The sequence below is a fragment of the Scyliorhinus torazame genome, chromosome 1 (genome assembly GCF_047496885.1).
Source record: "Scyliorhinus torazame isolate Kashiwa2021f chromosome 1, sScyTor2.1, whole genome shotgun sequence".
Classification (NCBI taxonomy): Eukaryota; Metazoa; Chordata; class Chondrichthyes; order Carcharhiniformes; family Scyliorhinidae; genus Scyliorhinus; species Scyliorhinus torazame.
The window spans coordinates 300,128,508-300,148,194 of NC_092707.1; the positions used below are offsets into that span (position 1 = coordinate 300,128,508).

At 45.1% G+C, this 19,687-nt stretch overlaps 1 protein-coding gene across 3 annotated transcripts in view; it reads right to left on the reverse strand.

Annotated features, from left to right (window-relative positions):
• Nucleotides 1-4,327: 4,327 nt before the first annotated feature.
• LOC140422922 (uncharacterized) overlaps nt 4,328-19,687 on the reverse strand; it is a 181,815-nt gene continuing 166,455 nt past the window's right edge. For 2 of the 3 annotated variants that reach the window (XM_072507738.1, XM_072507737.1), the window contains 2 exons: nt 19,428-19,478; nt 4,328-5,349 (listed from right to left, as the gene is read on the reverse strand). In XM_072507738.1, coding sequence (XP_072363839.1) covers nt 5,296-5,349; nt 19,428-19,478 — 105 coding nt within the window. In that variant the 3' untranslated portion in view covers nt 4,328-5,295. The remainder of the gene's footprint in view (nt 5,350-19,427; nt 19,479-19,687) is intronic. The other variant, XM_072507739.1, reaches the window with a different exon arrangement.

The following is a 19,687-nucleotide window of genomic DNA, read 5'->3' on the forward strand; positions in this document are numbered from 1 at the left end:
ATAACACGCAGCACCCTAAAACGCAGGGATGCTACAATTGTGGACAGAAGGGACAATACGCCCGAGAATGCAATGCCCCCCCGAACCCACAATGGAATAAGCACGCAAATGCCCCACACAGGAACAATGCCAGGCCTATCCACAGCGTTAGCGCCCGTTCAGATAATTTGGCCATAAATGGCACCGATTGACGGTGTTCAGACACCCCAACTTGGGTCTGCGACACACTCTGGGACAAGTAAGGAAGACCGGTAGTCACAGGCACCGGCCGGGGACACCCCATAGAGTTCCTTTGGGACACAGGAGGGTCCCGAACCACGTTAAACTCCTCCACGATGTACCAACGAGGTATATGGCCCACTACAGACACTATCACTCTTAGTGGATTTACAGGACGCCTCCAGCAGGGACACATTACGGCCCCTGTGGATATTCAGATCGGTAACATTCGAACCAAGCACTCAGTCGTTTGAGTAGATTTACCCCAGACAGCAGAGCACATCTTGGAGATAGATTTCATGAGCTCACACAACCTTTCTTTTGACCCCATGAATAAATGTATGTGGAAAATGGCTCACAGTAGGAGACTACGAACACAGGATTAGTTCAGTGGGAGATTACTAGTTTGATTCACAAACCATTACCATGGACAAAACAATTAGGGAAGTCTTGAAGAAACACAAAGCATCTTTTGCCCAGCACAAGCACGATTGCGGTGAAATTCCAGGAGTGGTCACCATTACAGGTCCCTATCCTAAACCCCAGAAACAATACGGTTTCCCACAGCAAGCCGAGGGAGCTAAGCTAAGGTAATTCAAAGTTTATTGGATCAAGGTGTAATTCGGCCCGTAGCCTACACAAACAATGCCCCGATTTGGTCCGTAAGAAAACCAGATGGTTCATGGAGACTGACCATCGATTACAGAGAATTAAACAAAGTAACTCCGTTAGTAGCCCCCACCATTGTCACGAGCCCCGAGACCATGTTAAAGCAGGGACTACAGTCAAAATTGTCCACGGTTCTGGACGTTAGCAATGGCTTTTGGTCCATTCCATTGAATAAAAATTGCCAACATAAATTTGCATTCACCTTCCAGGGACAGCAATACACGTGGACATGCCTTTCGCAAGGTTTCCACAACTCCCCCTCCGTTTTTCACAGACAATTGGCAAATGGATTATCGAACTTTTCCCAACCCGAATGCCTCATTCAGTATGTGGACGACTTGCTCCTACAGACTGACACCAAGGAAGAGCACATTTCACTTCTTTCCGAACTCTTAGGTCTCCTAAAAGAAATTGGATGTAAAATCAACCCCAGAAAAGCCCAAATTCTCCAAGAAAAGGTCACTTATTTAGGTACAGTTATAACGCATGGTAAGCGTGAGATAGAGCAAAAACGTATCGATTCAATTGTTAAATTGCCCCTGCCCCATAATGTTACAGCACTCCGATCATTTTTAGGACTGGTGTGTTGCTGCAGGAACCACATAGACGGTTTTGCCACAAAGGCAGCCCCACTTTGCAAGCTCCTTAAGAAACAGGCCCCATGGAAATGGCTTCCACAGCACACGGATCCGTAGATACATTGAAACGCTCCCAAAGTACAGCTCCTACTTTGCAGGCACCAGACCCATACTCCCCATACGCAATAGAGGTAGCGACCACTGACCGAACCCTTTCGGCCGTACTTCTCCAGGAAAGGCACGATCGTTAAGGACCCGTAGCCTATGCCTCACGAGTTTTAGATCCGGTAGAGCAAGGATTTTCAGCCTGCGAAAGGCACTTGCTCGCAGTTTTTTGGGCTGTTCAGTATTTCGCGTACATAAGAGGACTCAACCCCGTAACCATTTTGACCGAGCACACCCCGACACAGCTACTGTTAGACGGTAGGCTAAAAGACGGTACAGTAAGCCAAATTAGAGCAGCGCGCTGGACCCTACTCCTACAAGGACGCGACAGTGAAGAGGACAAAGACGCACACGTTTCTGGCCGATAATTTACAATATGCAGGAACCCTACATGAGTGTGAAATCATTGCAGCCAAGCACAACACAGGACCCTTTATTCCCAAATCGCTACCGACAAAAACAGGCATCAGACCACAGAGAACCCAGCCCACAGATAATTCGCTAAAAATTTATGTAGGTGGCTCCACCACCATTCTAAATGGTAAAAGGATTACAGGATGTGGCATATATGTCGAAGACGCGCAGGGATGCCCATTAGAGGAGATATTGTTAAAATTGCCAGGACATTTATGTTCGCAGGCAGCCGAGTTAGCAGCCATTACATACGTTGTGCAGTACCCAGATTCGTTCCCGACCCCAGCAGACATATATTCGGACAGTTTATATGTTTGCAACAGCTTGACGGAATTCCTGCCCCTGTGGGAATCTAGTGGATTTATATCCGCCGTCGGTAAACCCCTACCCTCAGCGCCATTACTAAAGCACATTCTCGAAGAAGCTAAAGATCACAAATATGGAATCAAAAAGGTTAGAAGCCATCATCGTTCCTCCCCACCCGGTAACGTAAAAGCAGACGCCCTAGCAAAAGCAGGCTCACGACATGGTCACTTTTGACAACCCCCCGAGAGTACCCCAGTACCGCGGTCCAGGTCTCACAGACCAATATTCAAGATTTGGCACAGGCACAAAAGGAAGACGACACGCTGAAGGAAATTTTCAAAGGAGACTTCCCAGCTCCCTATGATAGGTTCAAAGACACTTTAACAGTACACGACGGAATCATATTAAATAATGGTATTTATGTGGTCCCAACCCAGGACAGGAACCAGATTATTTGTCAATTCCATGATGGACACGGACACCAAGGGATAGAATCCACCCTTGCCCACCTCAGACCTCTCTGCTGGTGGCCCGATTTAAAAACTGACGAAACCCACTACATTGAAAATTGGTTAAATTGCGCCCAAAACAACCCAGACAGATAAGCAAGGAAAGGTCAGCTAAGACACACCCGCCCTGTTAATGGCCCATGGACGAACTTACAATTAGATGACATTGGTCCCCTCCCCCCCCCCCCCCCCTGCAGAAATGGATTTAAATATGTGTTGGTCGTAATCGACACCTTAACAAAATGGGTGGAAGCATTTCCTTCCAGGACAAACACGGCTAAAGCGACAGTAAAAATTCTAACCCAGCAAATATTTATAGAGCCCCCTTAGAATTTTTATAGAAGTGTGATGTATTAAAAGAAAACTTAGGTTAATGTTCCAATCCATAGGACAGAGTAGTATAGAACCTGTCCTTGATTAAGGGTACCCGGCACACCAGAGGACAGAAGAAGATTCAGTAGTGTGATCCATCACGTTTCCCGTTTAGGATCAAGAGGACGGACTGTAGCCATCTGGGATGGCCACTTACAACAAGCAACATGGACGTTCGCAAAGCCTAAAGGGAAATATGGACAATGTAAGATTCAGGCAGGCACAGAGCCTGCATGTATATTCGTGAGCAGAGAATCTAGACAGCATCGAAACCCCCAAACGATTAGCATTTTAATGGCCCATCTCCAAAAGACAAAAGACTGATACTCAGATAACCGATACAATCCCAGACACATCGGCACCACTCCCTTTACTCAGGAAGCATAACCAGCAAGGTCAATGACCGCTTAGGACACGCCCAGCCATCAAGGCACTTGCCCTTTTATTGACTCAGATCGAAGGCACTGATCGAGAACTGCCCAATTAATTGCGTCTAAACCTAAGGACCGCCCAAAAGAGCGCGAAACCCCCAAGGATAAAGATAGACACTGCCATGTGTTCGATCTCTTTTGAACCTGGCGCTCCAGCAACATCCATCTCCAACTGCAGCACCACGACCAGAAGCAAGTCCAAGTTCAACGCTCGCTACCAGACGGATGAGCCTCGCTGAACCGCAGTTACTTCTCCAGACCCAGCAGATCCAGATTCGAACAAAGGCCACTGTTCCTCTGACCGAAGCTGGGTGCCTGAAGGTAAGTACAGGTTGTCATAGTTATTAGGTGTAGTTAAGCTCGTAGTGTTTATGTTGCATGTATAAGTTAATCTTGGGTGTAAATAAAGTATTATTGAACTTGAACTAACTAATTGGTTGTTGGGTCTTTGATCGATACCCGGTTGAACCTTGTGGCGGTATCATTTAATACCTGGCGACTCTGGAAGCATATCATATCAATATCTAGATAAAAGGGCAACCTCATTGACTGCCATATTTATAGCAAGTGAAGATAGCAACACCAACCCCCCCCCCCCCCACCATATTCAAACAAGATACAGACCAGTGCGATTTCCCGCTGGCAAAAGAGAGGCGGCACATGATTCCGGTGAGCAGCAGATTTAATAAGTATTCATGAGATGGAAATGAATGCAAATGGCGTTCACAGCACTAGTCAGCAGGATAACCGACCTAGCATTAACCCACTATTGGGAGAAATGCAAACTTATTTTACACCAATGGGTTTCTGACCTTTGGCCTGCTTCTAGATTCTCTGCCTCCACATGGTGGGAAGGAGGAGAAAATTCTATCCATTAACTCTGTTTGCCTCTGCACAGATGTTGCCTGGCCTGCTAAGTATTTCCAGTGCTTTTCGTTTCCATTTCAGATTTCCAGGTATGAAATTGAACCAAAAGGGAAAAGGGTTTTAGACGGTGGAAAGCAGCATCGGCACGATTTTGCTTTTGAGTTACTGTATGGGCTGCCGCAGTCGGAAAAGCACCAAAGATATATGTGCGCATTCCTGCCGCCTTGCTCCACCCAGAATATTTTACATCATTTAATTTCCAATAATTAGAAATTTTGCATTACAACAAAATATGTCACAGTGCAATATTTTACTTCCAAGTATTCTTCAAAGACAAAAAAGGATGACATAGCCTAAACGCTGTGAATGTTTTCTTCCTCTAACTAGAAATTAGCAATAATTATTTGAGTTCTCTCCCACACAAACTAAGCTAGAACATGATTCCTAATCAACATTATCTTGAACAATTTCTGTGTCAGGCTTTTCATATACAATCATCTTATCACAGCCTGTTGGCTACATGCTTCAGCATAATTGTAAAGCAAACAGCATTTCAAATTTGACATCACAGGTTTCGATAAAACACTGCTTTGAAGCAGCAAGATGCTTGTACTGTGAATGGTTTCAACATATTTTTGATGACAATTAAGAAACTAATGTGGCAATAATGTAATATCACAATTAGACCTTGTCCGAAGGGCTACAACTATAATTTTGCAAGTTCTAGTTAAATGTAAGTTTAACTAGTCACTGGAACTGCTGAATTCACCATAGTGGTTGACGTTTAAACATGCCTTTCCAACTGTGCGATTCTGCAATCTAGAGAGAGAGAGAAAAAAGTCACTGAAATATCTCGATGAGAAATAATAACAAAATTGGACACTGCAAACATGTCTATTTGTATATCTACATCTTCAAGATTTTTAAAAAAATGATAGAAACCAAAATTAATCCCCACCCCCACCCCACCCCCAACAATGCAATCGCAGACCTCTCCCAGCAAGCATTGACATCTGCTCCTTGCTATGTTCAGATACCAGCCTCTCCTCTCCCCACAAAGCACTAATTTATGTCTCCTTCTCATTCCTCCTCTCATCCAACCTCCTCCCAAGGCCCCTTTCTCTGGCCTTCCTCCTCACAACAGTTGTTTCTTTCTTCTCACGTCCTGGTTGCCAGTTTTCTCCGCTTCTGATTGCCTCTCTTTTCCCTTCCAAACCTGATCACAGGTCAAAGAAACCAAGTTGTTGTGTTCAGTGTTCATTGTCTAGCAAGGAAACCACAGAACTGCTGGTGACTTGTCCAAACCAGAATTTTACCACGGTAAGATAATGATCAGATACAGAGCAAGTTACATAGATACATAGAAGATAGCAGCAGGAGGAGGCCTTTTGGCCCTTCGAGCCTGCTCCGCCATTCATCACGATCATGGCTGATTATCCAACTCAATAGCCTAATCCTGCTTTCTCCCCATAGCCTTTGATCCCATTCTCCCCAAGTGCTATATCAGCCGCCTCTTGAATATATTCAAAGTTTTAGCTTCAACTACTTCCTGTGGTAATGAATTCCACAGGCTCACCACTCTTTGTGTGAAGAAATGTCTCCTTATCTCGGTCCGAAATGGTTTACCCTGAATTCTCAGGCGGTGACCCCTGGTTCTGGACACATCCATCATTGGTAACATCTTCCCTGCATCTACCCTGTCTAGTCCTGTTAGAATTTTATAAGTCTCTATGAGGCCTCCCTCATTCTTCTGAACTCCAGCAAGAACAATCCCAACCTAGTCAATCTCTCCTCATATGACAGTCCCGCCATCCCTGGAATCAGTCTGGTAAACCTTCGCTACACTCCTTTGAGAGCAAGAACACCCTTCCTCAGAGAAGGAGACCAAAACTGCACACAATACTCCAAGTGTGGCTTCACCAAGGCACTGTACAATTGCAGCAACACATCCCTGCTTCTGTAATCAAAACCTTTTGCAATGAAGGCCAACCTGTCATTAGCCTTCTTTACCGCCTGCTGCACCTGCATGCTTACCTTCAGCGAATGGTGCACAAGGACACCCAGGTCCCACTGCACACTCCCCTCTCCCAATTTACAACCATTCAGGTAATAATCTGCCTTCCTGTTTTTGCTTCCAAAATGAATAACCTCACACTTATCCAAATTAACTGCATCTGCCATTGGTTTGCCCACTCGCCCAACCTGTCCAGATCTTGCTGTGGGATCCCTGCATCCTCATCACAATTCACCCTCCCACCTAATTTGGTGTCATCTGCAAACTTTGAGATGTTACATTTTGTTCCCTCATGCAAATCATTAAAAAATATTGTGAATAGCTGGGGTCCCACCACCGATTCCTGTGGTACCCCACTGGTTACTGCCTACTGAAAAGGACCCATTAATCCCTACTCTTTGTTTCCTCTCTGCCAACCAGTTTTCTATCCACCTCAATACATTTCCCCCAATCCCATGTGCTTTAATTTTGCACAATAATCTCTTATGCGAGACTTTGTCAAACGCCTTCTGAAAGTCCAAATATACCACATCGACTGGCTCCCCCTAGTCGACTGTACTGGTTACCTCTTCAAAGAATTCCAACAGATTTGTCAAGCATGATTTTTCCTTCATAAATCCATGCTGACTCTGACTGATCCTGCCACTGCTTTCTAAATGTTCCACTATAAAATCCTTGATAACGGATTCAAGCATTTTCCCCACTACCGATATAGACCAGGCTTACTGGTCTATAATTCACTGCTTTCTCTCTACCTCCCTTTTTGAATATCGGAGTGATATGAGCTACCCTCCAAACTGCAGGGACAGTTCCAGAGTCTATAGAATCCCGGAAGATGACCACCAATGTATCCACTATTTCCAGAGCCACCTCCTTAAGCACTCTGGGATGTCTATTCTCAGGCCCTGCGGATTTATCCGCCTTCAATCCCATCAGTTTCCACAGCACCATTTCTCTACTAATGTTGATCTCCCTCAGTTCTTCCCTCTCACTAAACCTTTCATTCTCCAACATTTCTGGGATCTGATTTGTGTCCTCATTTGTGAAGACAGAACCAAAGTATGTACGTAATTGCTCAGCCATTTCTTTGTCCCTTATTCTGCATTCCCCTGTTTCTGTCTGCAGTGGGCCTACATTTCTCTTCACCAATCTCTTTCTTTTCATGTGACAAGGCACTCCGATATAAGTCAGGGCAGATCTGGTGATCCTGAGAAGGTTGTAAGATGTATATGAGGACAGTTGTGCATAGGGGTAGTTCCAGTGGAAAGAAACTCCATAATAACTGAATGTCCCAGGGTTCTCAGTATTTAGGAAGGACAGGCATAAAAGAAAAGATGGTGGCGTGGCACTGGGCTGGTTAAAGAGGAAATTAACACAATAGTGAGAAACGATATTATCTCTGACAATGTGGAATCTGTATGGGTAGAGTTGAGAAGTACCAAGGGACAAAAAACATTAGTGGGTGTCATATATAGACCCCCAAACTGCACTGGTGAGGTTGGGAATGGCATTAAACAAGAAATTAGTGATGCATGTAATAAGGGAATATCGGTGATCATGGGTGATTTTAATCTTCACATAGATTGGGCAAATCAAATTTGCCACAATGCCGGAGAGGAGGAATTCCTGGAGTCTAGACCAATATGTGGAGGAACCAACTAGAGAGCAGGCCATCTTAGACTGGGTACTGTGTAATGAGAAGGGAATTATTGCCTTCGGGCAGCCTGCCGGAGGGGAGGGTGTCGCTTTTGGCGGGATCTGAGGATCGTGCTGCCGGGAAGGGCTCCAAAGTCCTGCCCGCTGACTTCAGTCTTCCCTGTCCATGGAGGGAATTTCTGCCCGAGCAACACTGGGTGTCAGACAAGCAGTCTCACAAGTTTGAAATATCCGAGTGGTCAAGAGAGTAGGTACTGAGGAACTGGGTGAAACCAATTTCCACATGGATACTGCCACTGCGCCTTTGGATGATGTTGACAAGCTACAAGGGGAAGCTTGTAGATGAGGAATAGGAAGTGGCCACAGAGAGATCCTTGGGGGCACACCAGGTTTCATGATGCATGAGCAAGAAGAGAAGCCATTGCAGGCAATACTATGGTTACGATTGGGTAGATGAGGATACAATTGCGTTAGTGTGATCCCATGCAGCTTCAAAAACCATTGGGGAAAATGTTGTGCTCAACCATATCAAAGGCTGAAGCCAAATCAGGAAGGAGGAAAAGGATTAGTTGACCTTTGTCACTGTCATATGGGCTGTGGGCCCTGACAATATTCCGGCAATAATACTGAAGATTTGTGCTCCAGAACATGGTGCATTCCTAGCCAAGCTGTTCCAGTACAGCTACAACACAGGCACCTACCCAGCAAATGTGGAAAATTGCTGACGTATGTTCTGTGGACAAAAAGCCGGACAAATCCAGGGTGGCAAAATAGCTCAGTGGGTAACTCTGCCCCACAGCGCCGAAGACCCGATTTGATCCTGGCCCTGGATCACTGTCCGTACAGAGTTTGCACATTCTCCCCGTGTCTGCGTGGGTCTCACCGCCACAACACAAAGATGTGCAGGTTAGATGGATTGGCCACGTTAAATTGCCCCTTAATTGGAAAAAAAAAGAATTGGGTACTGTAAATTTATATATTTTTTAAAAAGCAGGGCAAATCCGACCCGACTAATTACCGCCCCATCAGTCTACTCTCGATCATCAGTAATCTGATGGAAGGGTTCACCAACAGCCCTATCAAGAGGCATTTTCTCAGCAATAACCTGCTCATTGATGCTCATTTTGTGATCCACCAGAATCACTCAGCTCCTGATCTCATTACAGCCTTGGTTCAAAGATGGACAGGAGAGCTGAGCTCAAGAGGTGCGGTGCGAGTGACTGCCTTTGACACCAAGGCCTCATTTGACTGTGCATGACATCAAGGAGCCCAAGCAAAATTTGAGTCAGTGGGAATTGGGGAAAACTCTCTCTAGTTGGAGTCATACCTAACACAAAGGAAGATGGTTGTGATTGTTGGAGGGCAATCTGCTCAGTTGCAGGACATCCCTGCACTAAGTCACAGGGAAGTGTCCTAAGCCCAACAATGTTGAGCTGCTTCATCAGTGACCTTGCTTCCATCATAAGGTCAGAACTGCGGATGTTAGTCGACGATTGCACAATGTTCAGCACATTTGGTACTCCTCAGATAATGAAGCAGTCCATATCCAGGCTTTGGCTGACATGTGGCAAATAACATTCACGCAGCACAAATGCCAGGCAATGACCATCTCCAACAAGAGAGAATCTAACCATCATCCTTTGACATTCAATCGCAGTACCATCACTGAATCCCCCACTATTAACATCCTGGGGCTACCATTGACCGGAAACTAAACTGGACTAGCCATATAACTACTCTGGCTATAAGAGTAGGTCAGAGGCAATGAATCTTGTGGCGAGTTACTCACCTGACTCCCCAAAGCCTGTCCACCATCTACAAGGCATAAGTCAGGAGCGTGGTGGAATACGCTCTACTTGCCTGGATGAGTGTAGTTCCATACAGCACCCAAGAAGCTTGACACCATCCAGGAAAAAGCAACCTGCTGAATTGGCATCCTTGCCACAAAAAATCCATTCCCTTCCCCACCGATGAACAGTAGCAACAGTGTGTACCATCTACAAGATGCACTGAAGGAACTCATCAAGGGTCCTTAGACAGCACCTTCCAAACCCATGACCATGACCATCTGGGAGAACAGGGCAACAGACACAAGGGAACACCACCACCTGAAAATTCTATTCCAAGTCAGTCATTATTCTGACTTGAAAATATACTGGGTCAAAATCCTGGAACTCCCTCCCTAACAGCACAGTGGGTATACCTACATAGACTGCAGTGGTTCAAGAAGGCAGATCTTCACCACCATCTTAAGGGCCAATAGGAATGGGCAAGGCATCAAAGCTCATATCCCAAGAATAGAAAAAACATAAGATGCGACTTGTGACTTTGATAAGAACCCATTTTGGTAGTATGGCAGGGATTGATGGAAAACAAACATAGAGTTACAGGAAGAATGAGCATGGATTTGGGAGGTGGCAATATATTCCAGAATTTTGGGGAGGTACGGGAAGTTAAAGATAGGTTGGTAATTTGCAGGAATGGTGAAGCCAAGGTTTGTTTCCTTAAGCAGAGGGTGGTAATAGTTGATTTGAAGGAAAGTGATGTAGTACCCGTAGAAACTGTTAACATCAACCAAGTTGGAGACGAGGAAGGGGATCTATACAGTCAGCAAAGTAGGCCGCAGAGGTAGGAAGTGGGTCTCATGCCATGTTGAGCTTGGTGATCGCATGAGAAGAGAGCAGAGGAATAATAAAAAGATGAGATTGCAGGGTCAGTGTATGGGTGAAACATGAATGAAGGAATGAAAGCACGGTAGCACAGTGGTTAGCACCTTTGCTTCACAGCGCCGGGGACCTGGGTTCGATTCCCGGCTTGGGTCAATATCTGTGCGAAGTCTACACGTTCTCCCTAGTCCTGCGTGGGTTTGCTCTGGGTGCTCCAGTTTCCTCCCACAGATCCTGAATGACGTGCTGTTAGGTGAATTGGACATTCTGAATTCTCCTTCACTGTACCCAAACAGACGCCGGAGTGTGGTGACTAGATTTTCACAGTAACTTCATTGCAGTGTTAATGTAAGCCTTCTTGTGACACTAATAAAGATTATTATTATTATGAAATACCAGAAAGGTAAAAAGGGATTCCATCAGCATCTGGACTGAGATGGGACAAGTTAGCACTTTGGGATTTAACTATTTATCAGAAGGAATATGGATTAATTGAGGAGAGGTTGACAGCCAAAATGTTGTGTGTCATTTTCTTCAGAAATGCTGAGGAATCTGCTGAATGTTTCCAGTATTGTCATATTTTGATATGAGAGAATTCATGGAAATTACCCTGTTCAAAGAAATGTAGAGACCAGAAGCTGAGATTTGCTAATTCACCAGGTAACTATTGTGGTTTCAACAAGGTGGGGCCTCATGAATGTTTATGCGCCTCACTGGACCTCTGAGTCATTTAGCTGGAAAGTGTAACTTCACAACATTAGCAGGCTTCCAAATCCCCCTAGGGAAATTCAACAATTGTTATCGTGTAGGAATATCTTCAAGCTTGCTCATTGATCACCTCCCAATGTCTTCCTTCGTTCCTTGGTGCTGCAAACCATTACTTTGCATTGTTACATTTGAGTGTAAGGTGACAAGTAACCGCACCAGTGCACAGAGTACCTGGGGATGTGAGAAGAATCAGATTCACTGGGGTCACATGCACCTCATTTCGTAGCAGAGGAGGTGCAGCGGTCAAGGAAACCATTCAGCCTCCTTGTCATTGCAGAGAATAAACCAATCTGCAGTTCAATGCCGCTAAAAACCACTGTTCCTCGAAGTGGAGTCAGGGGAAGAAGGTGGAGTGGGGAGAGGCAGGGCATTAAAATCAACTTGAGCAACAGCCCCATTTATTTATGCCTTTAAAATACTCAAATGCCCCATAAGGCTTTACCCAAAAATGACAAAAATTTGGTTCAAGATATATTTAACAGAAGTGGGGAAGTGCAAGGCCGTACAGGGAAATGACATATCCTGGAATACGTCATGGGACGGTGCAAGTTAGAACACGAATAGCAGAGTTGGTTCACAGAAAGTACAAGGTGAGAGGATCCAGGTGCACTGGTGGCATATGTCAGGCCAGAGGTAACAGGGTCTTGTAGGAGGAAGCACATTTCAGGCTTATGTATAAGACCAAGGTTGCAAACAGTCTGATTCAGCTTCAGGGAGTTTACAAGAAAAGGGATGGTGTTGGTGACAAGGGCACAGTTTGTAGCAAGGAAAATGAGGTGGAATCTCACCATATTTTGGCAGAGTGTCGGTTCCAGTGAGAAAACCAGTCAAATCTATAAGACCATAAGACATAGGAGCAGACTTAGGCCACTCAGCCCATCGAGTCTGCTCCGCCATTCAATCATGGCTGATATTTTTCTCATCGCCATTCTCCTGCCTTTTCCCCATAACCCCTGATCCCCTTATTAATCAAAAACCTATCTATCTCTGCTGTCTTAAAGACAATCAGTGAATTGGCCTCCACAGCCTTCTGCGACAAAGAGCTCCACAGATTCACCATCCTCTAGCTGAAGAAATTCCTCCTCATCTCTGTTTTAAAGGATCGTCCCTTTCGTCTGAGATTGTGTCCTCTGGTTCTAGTTTTTCCTATAAGTGGAAACATCCTCTCCATGTCCACTCTATGCAGGCCTCGCAGTATCTTGTAAGTTTCAATAAGATCATAAGACCATAGTCACATGGAATATTGAGCTAATGGTCCTTCTGTCCTTCGATGCTTTAACAGAATTCTTCAATGACTGTATCAACCTCTCCACCAATCTGTTTGTAGGAGGATGATAAGGCACAGATTTTATATGCGGTATGTCATTGTTTCGAAGATAGTCCACAAATTCCTGTGATATGAACTGAGTCCAGTTATCACTAATGCATTGTTCCAGCTTGCCAACGGTGCAAATGCTTTGTCCAGTCGTTCGATTGTCTTTTCAGCAATCGTTGACATTATTGTCATTATTTTGGGCCATTTGGCATGTGCATCCACTAGGACAAGAAACATGTCTCTTTCAATTGGTCCCGCGAAATCGATATGTACTCTTTGCCCATCACCGGATCTGACTTTGTATGTCTTTATACTTGAGAATGCAGTAATAGGTACACTATCCACCTGGGAAAAGTACACATAGTTCTGCTGTGATTTGTTCCGCATTGGTAAATGTGACGGAGCATCAGCATTCACATGTTGCTCCAACCGTCTGTATTTAATCTCTTAATTATGTGCTGATAAGATGAGGGACCATCTCTGCAAATGACTTGTAGCTAGAAATGGTAGTCCTTTGTATTGACCAAAAATTCAGAATCATAAACTGAAAGAGAACATCAAACTGACTGATAAAAATTCCTGACAGTGCCCTATCCCTCAGCCCTCTTCGCTTCTGGGGCATCTACCTACGTGTTTCCCCCTCAGTGAATGTCTCTCCACTATGTCTCACTCCCCCCATTTCACACAGTACCCACTTCCCCACAGTTGTTCCTTTCAACTCCACTGAGATGAAGCTAATCGACCCGAGAGAATCTCAGTGGTACTTATCACAACCCCCCCCCCCCCCCACCACCACCACCACCACCACCAATCATTAGGTGAGGGGCAGTTGAGTGTATGCATTGGACCAGAATCCGATGCCAGCGCTTATGTAGTTACATTGTATATGTTGTGTTGCCCTATTATGTATTTTCTTTTATTCCCTTTTCTTCTCATGTACTTAATGATCTGTTGAGCTGCTCGCAGAAAAATACTTTTCACTGTACCTCGGTACACGTGACAATAAACAAATCCAATCCAATCATGTACTGTCTGGACGAGCAGGAAGAAGTGAAACTCATAGTAATGAGCTGGACCCATCCGTTAGTTCAGCCCTTCCCGACCCACAAAATGTAGGAGGAGGTAGCCTCCAGGATATGAAGACAGCTATCCTAGATGCAATTGGCTATAATAGAGGAGATCACGTAGAAGGACTCAACCGATGTAGGCAGAAGGAAGGAAAGCATCCAACAGCATTTGCTGGACGCCTCTGGTTACACTTCAAGCAGTATTTGGAGATTTAGCCCGCGCCCATTTAGCTGCAGACAATACGGCCAAATGGACTCGTATTTTAGTCTCCCACACCACAAATGCAGGACAAAAAGCATATGCAAATTATGACCCCCTCAGACCCTGCACACAATGAAGTGTGGGTTCTGAGGAGACTCTCTAGATCTTGGGAACAATCCCTACATAAAAAGGCAGAGCACGAGAAGGTAGAAGCAAACATGAATCCAGTAAGGACACATCAAGGCTCCGCATGGATAAATGAAGGTAGAAATAACACGCAGCACCCTAAAACGCAGGGATGCTACAATTGTGGACAGAAGGGACAATACGCCCGAGAATGCAATGCCCCCCCGAACCCACAATGGAATAAGCACGCAAATGCCCCACACAGGAACAATGCCAGGCCTATCCACAGCGTTAGCGCCCGTTCAGATAATTTGGCCATAAATGGCACCGATTGACGGTGTTCAGACACCCCAACTTGGGTCTGCGACACACTCTGGGACAAGTAAGGAAGACCGGTAGTCACAGGCACCGGCCGGGGACACCCCATAGATATTGTTTACACCCCAAACAATATTGTTTACAGGCATCCGGAAATATTAATGTTTACTAACATGATTACTATCATTGCTCCATGCATTAGTAATAAGCATAAACATTATAACAGGTTTAACTAGGGTGTCCATGAACATGATATGCCAGGTCGGTGTCTGTCCCTTTCGCACAACTGATTGTGCCTCCCTCACGGTGATCACTTGGGATGCTGCCAGCCTTTTCGAAGACTGGATTACATGCCGGTGTCTTGCTTCATATCCTCTTTACTCGGTGCCTTTTGAAGGCATTCTTCCGTGTTGGCCACACATGCATCACCAGCTTCTTTTTTGTTTGTGTCTTCCAACGATGGTGTTTACTGTCTCTTCTGTCTCTGGCTTGTCAATCATGACCTCACCTTCTTCTCTTTTACTTTTGTCAGTGGGATGAGCTAGCTCTCCCAGTCTTCCCCTCTTCCTCCTTCTTGTTTTAAAAATTAGTTTGCAAATTATTTTCTTTTTATGTTGGGCTAGGCAGCCCTGGTTCAGTGCTGGTCTGCACACTGTGCTCGGAAGTATGCGGATGCTCAGGTGGAACCCGAGGCACCGACGCGTCATTGCTGGGTTGTGTGACCGCGCCCAATTCTGCGCCTTCAACTGGATGTTGGAGCACCTCGCTTTCTTGTGCCTGGGTGGAGGTTAGATCTATGACAACAGGTGCTACACCTTCTTGGCTCGATGGAACATCAATTCTGAGTATCCAAGTATTGGGTCATCCAGGTCTTGCTCGAGAATATGTGTGATCCGTTGAGCTGCATAGCGCAATAATCATTAGCTCCTCCTCTGTTTCACTCTTGGAGTTGTCATTGTCTTCAACATCAGAATTAATATCATTGTACTCATCATCAATATCTTCCCACTCATCATCGTCAATATCAATGTTGACGTGTTCATCATCAATATCTTTCCACTCATCCTCTCAATTCTCGAGGATCAGGGAGTTGACTACCGGAACCATTTCACCAAGTGCCTCTGGAGCAAGCTTCTCGACGATCGGCACAATTTGTTGTCTGTTTCTAGCTTGTTCAGTGGCTGGTACTCCAAGGTATCAGCCATTGCGATCTCTACTTACTAGACTATCTCTAACACTAAAAGGCCTATACTTAGCTTTGGAACTGGCCCACCAGGTTAGGGGAACAAATGGCCTTTCGTTCGATTCTGAATCTGCAGGCTTCAAAGCTGGTATAGACTGGTAGCTAGGAGCGCCTATCTCGTAGCGTGCGTTGACTGGAGACTTACTTGGTTGGTGCAGCTACTAGGCGGGTCACGGTCAAGGATTGTTTCGAGCTGCTGAGAGACCCTGCCAAGAAGGATGAATTGAACTTGGGGACTCTATTTTATAGTCCCCGGGGGCTTTGCGCCATTCGGGGCGGACCCCGTACCTGGTTCCAAGTGATTGGACTAAGTTCTGATCACTTGGATCGATTTCTCCAATACTGGAGCTGTTCCCTGATCACTGGGCGGTTCCTAAGTGTCTGTTGGCCTTCCTTTGTCTTGGCTCCTGCTGGCGCCGAGGAGTCTGGCTTGGCCTTGTTTACCTCAACTGTTTCCAATTGTTCCCGGGGATCGCTCATTAATATGTAGATGGTTGTTAGTTTCAGTGCTGTCTGGGTTCCTGCAAGTTCTGATATACAGGAAACTTTGCACCTGCTGTTTTTCCTGCGTTTGACTGAATTTCCCTGCATTCTTAAAATGGATCTCCATTTTAAAATCGGGAAGTGGCCAACCCAGGTGGCTACAGCGCCAAAATCTTTTGAGCTGAGTGCGCTGTTTTGCTGTGTAGACATCTCACTCGCATGACACGTCTTAATATGGCTTTCTGATTGATCTTCTATCTGGGTACGCATACTAAATGTGGCACGTTCACATGCTTCTTTATTTTTTTTAGAGCGCAATATCGATCAAAGTATTTCAACGTCTCATTGTAGCTCCTGCTCTCAGCTTCGCTGCCATAAGCGAAGGTATCATATAGTTCTGTTGCTAGAGGACCTGCTGCCATGAGCAGCAATGCAATAAGCCTGTTGTCAGGAGTCCCTGCAGGCCAAGGGCTACAATATAGAATCCGAATTACTGCTTAAAAACACAGCAATTATTTTCTACGTTACCCGTGAAGTGAAGCTGGTGGGGTTTCTTTATACTGTCCATCTGTATCTCCATCCTTCTATTGCACCGAATTGCCAATGGTCAGTTCACTAGGTCGGTTCTTCCGCCAAAATTTAACTTTGTCACTGCCGTCGTTACCTTCAAATCTTCAGCACTCTGGTACCATGTTGTGTTTGGTGTTCATTGTCTCGCAAGGAATCCACAGAACTGCTGGTGGACTTGTCCAAACTGGGCTCTTTATTAAAGCACATGTGGTAAAGTAATGATCAGATACAGAATTATCATGGAGTTTCTTTATAGTCCCGTGGAACTACCCCTATGTGCGTCTGTTCTCATGTATGCCTTACAACCTTCTCCGGATCACCTGATCTGCCCTGACTTATATCGGAGTGCCTTGTCACATGACCACTGTTTCAAAGCCGCATGGTGGATCTGTACCGCCACCTGCTGGTTGGAGATCGCACATCTTTAAACATCGACTTCTCCAAAGAGAGTTACTGGCACCAGATTTATAAGTACGTGTGTGCTTGGGTTTCCTCTGGGTGCTCCGGTTTCCTCCCACAGTCCAAAGATGTGCAGGTTAGGTGGATTGGCCATGATAAATTGCCCTTAGTGTCTAAAAAAGGTTAGGTGGGGTTACTGGGTTACAGGAATAGGGTGGAGGAGTGGACTTAAATGGGGTGCTCTTTCCAAGGACCGGTGCAGACTCGATGGGCTGAATGGCCTCCTTCTGCACTCTAAATTCTATGATATGATTACAAACTTTAACACATGCATGCTGATATTCCACCAATTCTTTCCTGCTGCTTCCTATTCTGCACCACCTTTCTCAAACCTTAACAGCCAGGTGGTGAAGGAACGAGAGTGGTGTTCTGTCCTTACTCACTTACAAGCTTTTATTTACAGAGAGACACATTGCTGATTGTACACCTCCAAGAAATCAACATTCTCCCCCATCCCTCACGTACAAGCACCAAGTTTACCCCCCCCCCCCCAAATTAATAACTTCCTGAATACAATTAACAACTACTTAAAATACAATTAACAATCTTTTCCTGCAAGAAAGAGATAATTGTGTCAATTGTCCACTCCATATTTGGGTTATGTGGCTGCCAGTGTTTGTGACTTGTGACTCCAAGAGTGTTGAATAATATGAATGAGGAAACGCAATCAAATTTTACAATTAAGTTCTGATTGATAGAGATTGTAAATTGGTGGGTGATGGTGATGTAAAGAATGGAGCAGTGTATGAGCCTAGTGGAGCAGTCAGTAGAATATGCCATTTGAAGATTTACTCACTCATCTTGAGAACTCATGTTGGATTAGTAACTTCTTACACTGCATCCAAGCTCTTGGTGTCACACACTCGGCATCAACCTTTGTTCCAACTGCCCCTGATCATCTATCTGAAGAGTTTACTGACCCCTGTATGTACAGAGCATCTTTCCTTCTCGCCACTTTTTTTTATTCAGTCACGTGATACGAGTGTTGCTGGCTCGGACAGCATTTATTGCCCATCCCTAATTGCCCTTGAGAAGGTGTTGTAAACTGCCTTATTGAAAATTGCTGCAGTCCATGTTGTGTAGGAATACCCACAGTGTTGTTAGGGAGGGAGTTCCAGGATTTCACCCAGTGACAGTGGAGGAATAGCAATATATTTCCAAGTCAGGATGGTAAGTGGTTTAGAGGGGTTCTAAGTGATGGTATTCTCAGGTACCCGCTGCCCTTGTCCTTCTAGATAGCAACGGTTGTGGGTTTGGAATGTGCTATGGTGAATAGCCTTGGTGAGTTCCTACAGTGCATCTCGTAGATAGTACACACGGCTGCCAATGTTCATCGGTGGTGGAGGGTTTGAATGTTTGTAGAAGCGGTTTGCTTTGTCCTGGATGATGGCAAGCTTCTTGAGTGTTGTTGGAGCTGAGCTCATCCATGTCAGTGGTGTATATGCCAACACACTCCTGATTTGTGCCTTGTAGATGATGGACAGGCTTTGGAGAGCCAGAAGATCAGCTACTCGCCACAGGATTTCTAGCCTCTGACCTGCTCTTGTCGCCACAGTATTTATATGGTTGATCCTATTCAGTATCTGGTCAATGGAAACTCCCACCAAGGTCTTCCATCAAGACATCCAGTTCATTACTTGAAAGTTTTAGTTTTTGCTCTCTCGTATGTTCAGCCATCGTTAAAAGTATCACAGCCTAGATTGAGTTTTGAAGAAACTCACACCACTTCTTGCAGCCACAATGCACCTCTCCTTTAAGTGGTGCAGTTTGCCTTTAAGTTGTGCTGACAACTCATCATATTAGGTCCCTTATTGATGTATATAAGCAATGAACAGCAAGCAGCAATCATCCAAAACAGCAGGTTGCTCTAATTTTACTGCCTCCAACAGACTGAAGGGATATGATTTACCATCATCTCCACGTCCATTTTAGAGATTAGCCAATTTCTCCCCAAAAAGTCTATCTGTCTCAAGTGCCTTGAACATGCTGCCTTGTGGGTGAATCACTTACTTCCATTCTTTGATTTAAAAATCGCAGTTTCTGATTCAGCAGTTCTATTTCCTAAAAGAAAAAGCAAACAGCAGGACAAATAAATGTTTTAGCATCTTCCAGCTTTTTGTTATTAACTAAATTTCATACTTATTTGTGAGATCATAGAAACATAAGACCTAGGAAGCAGGAGTAGGGCATTCAGTTCCTCTGCCTGCTCAGCCATCCAATAAGATCATGGCTGACCTGGTTGCAGTTCAACTCAAGATTGCAGATTGCTC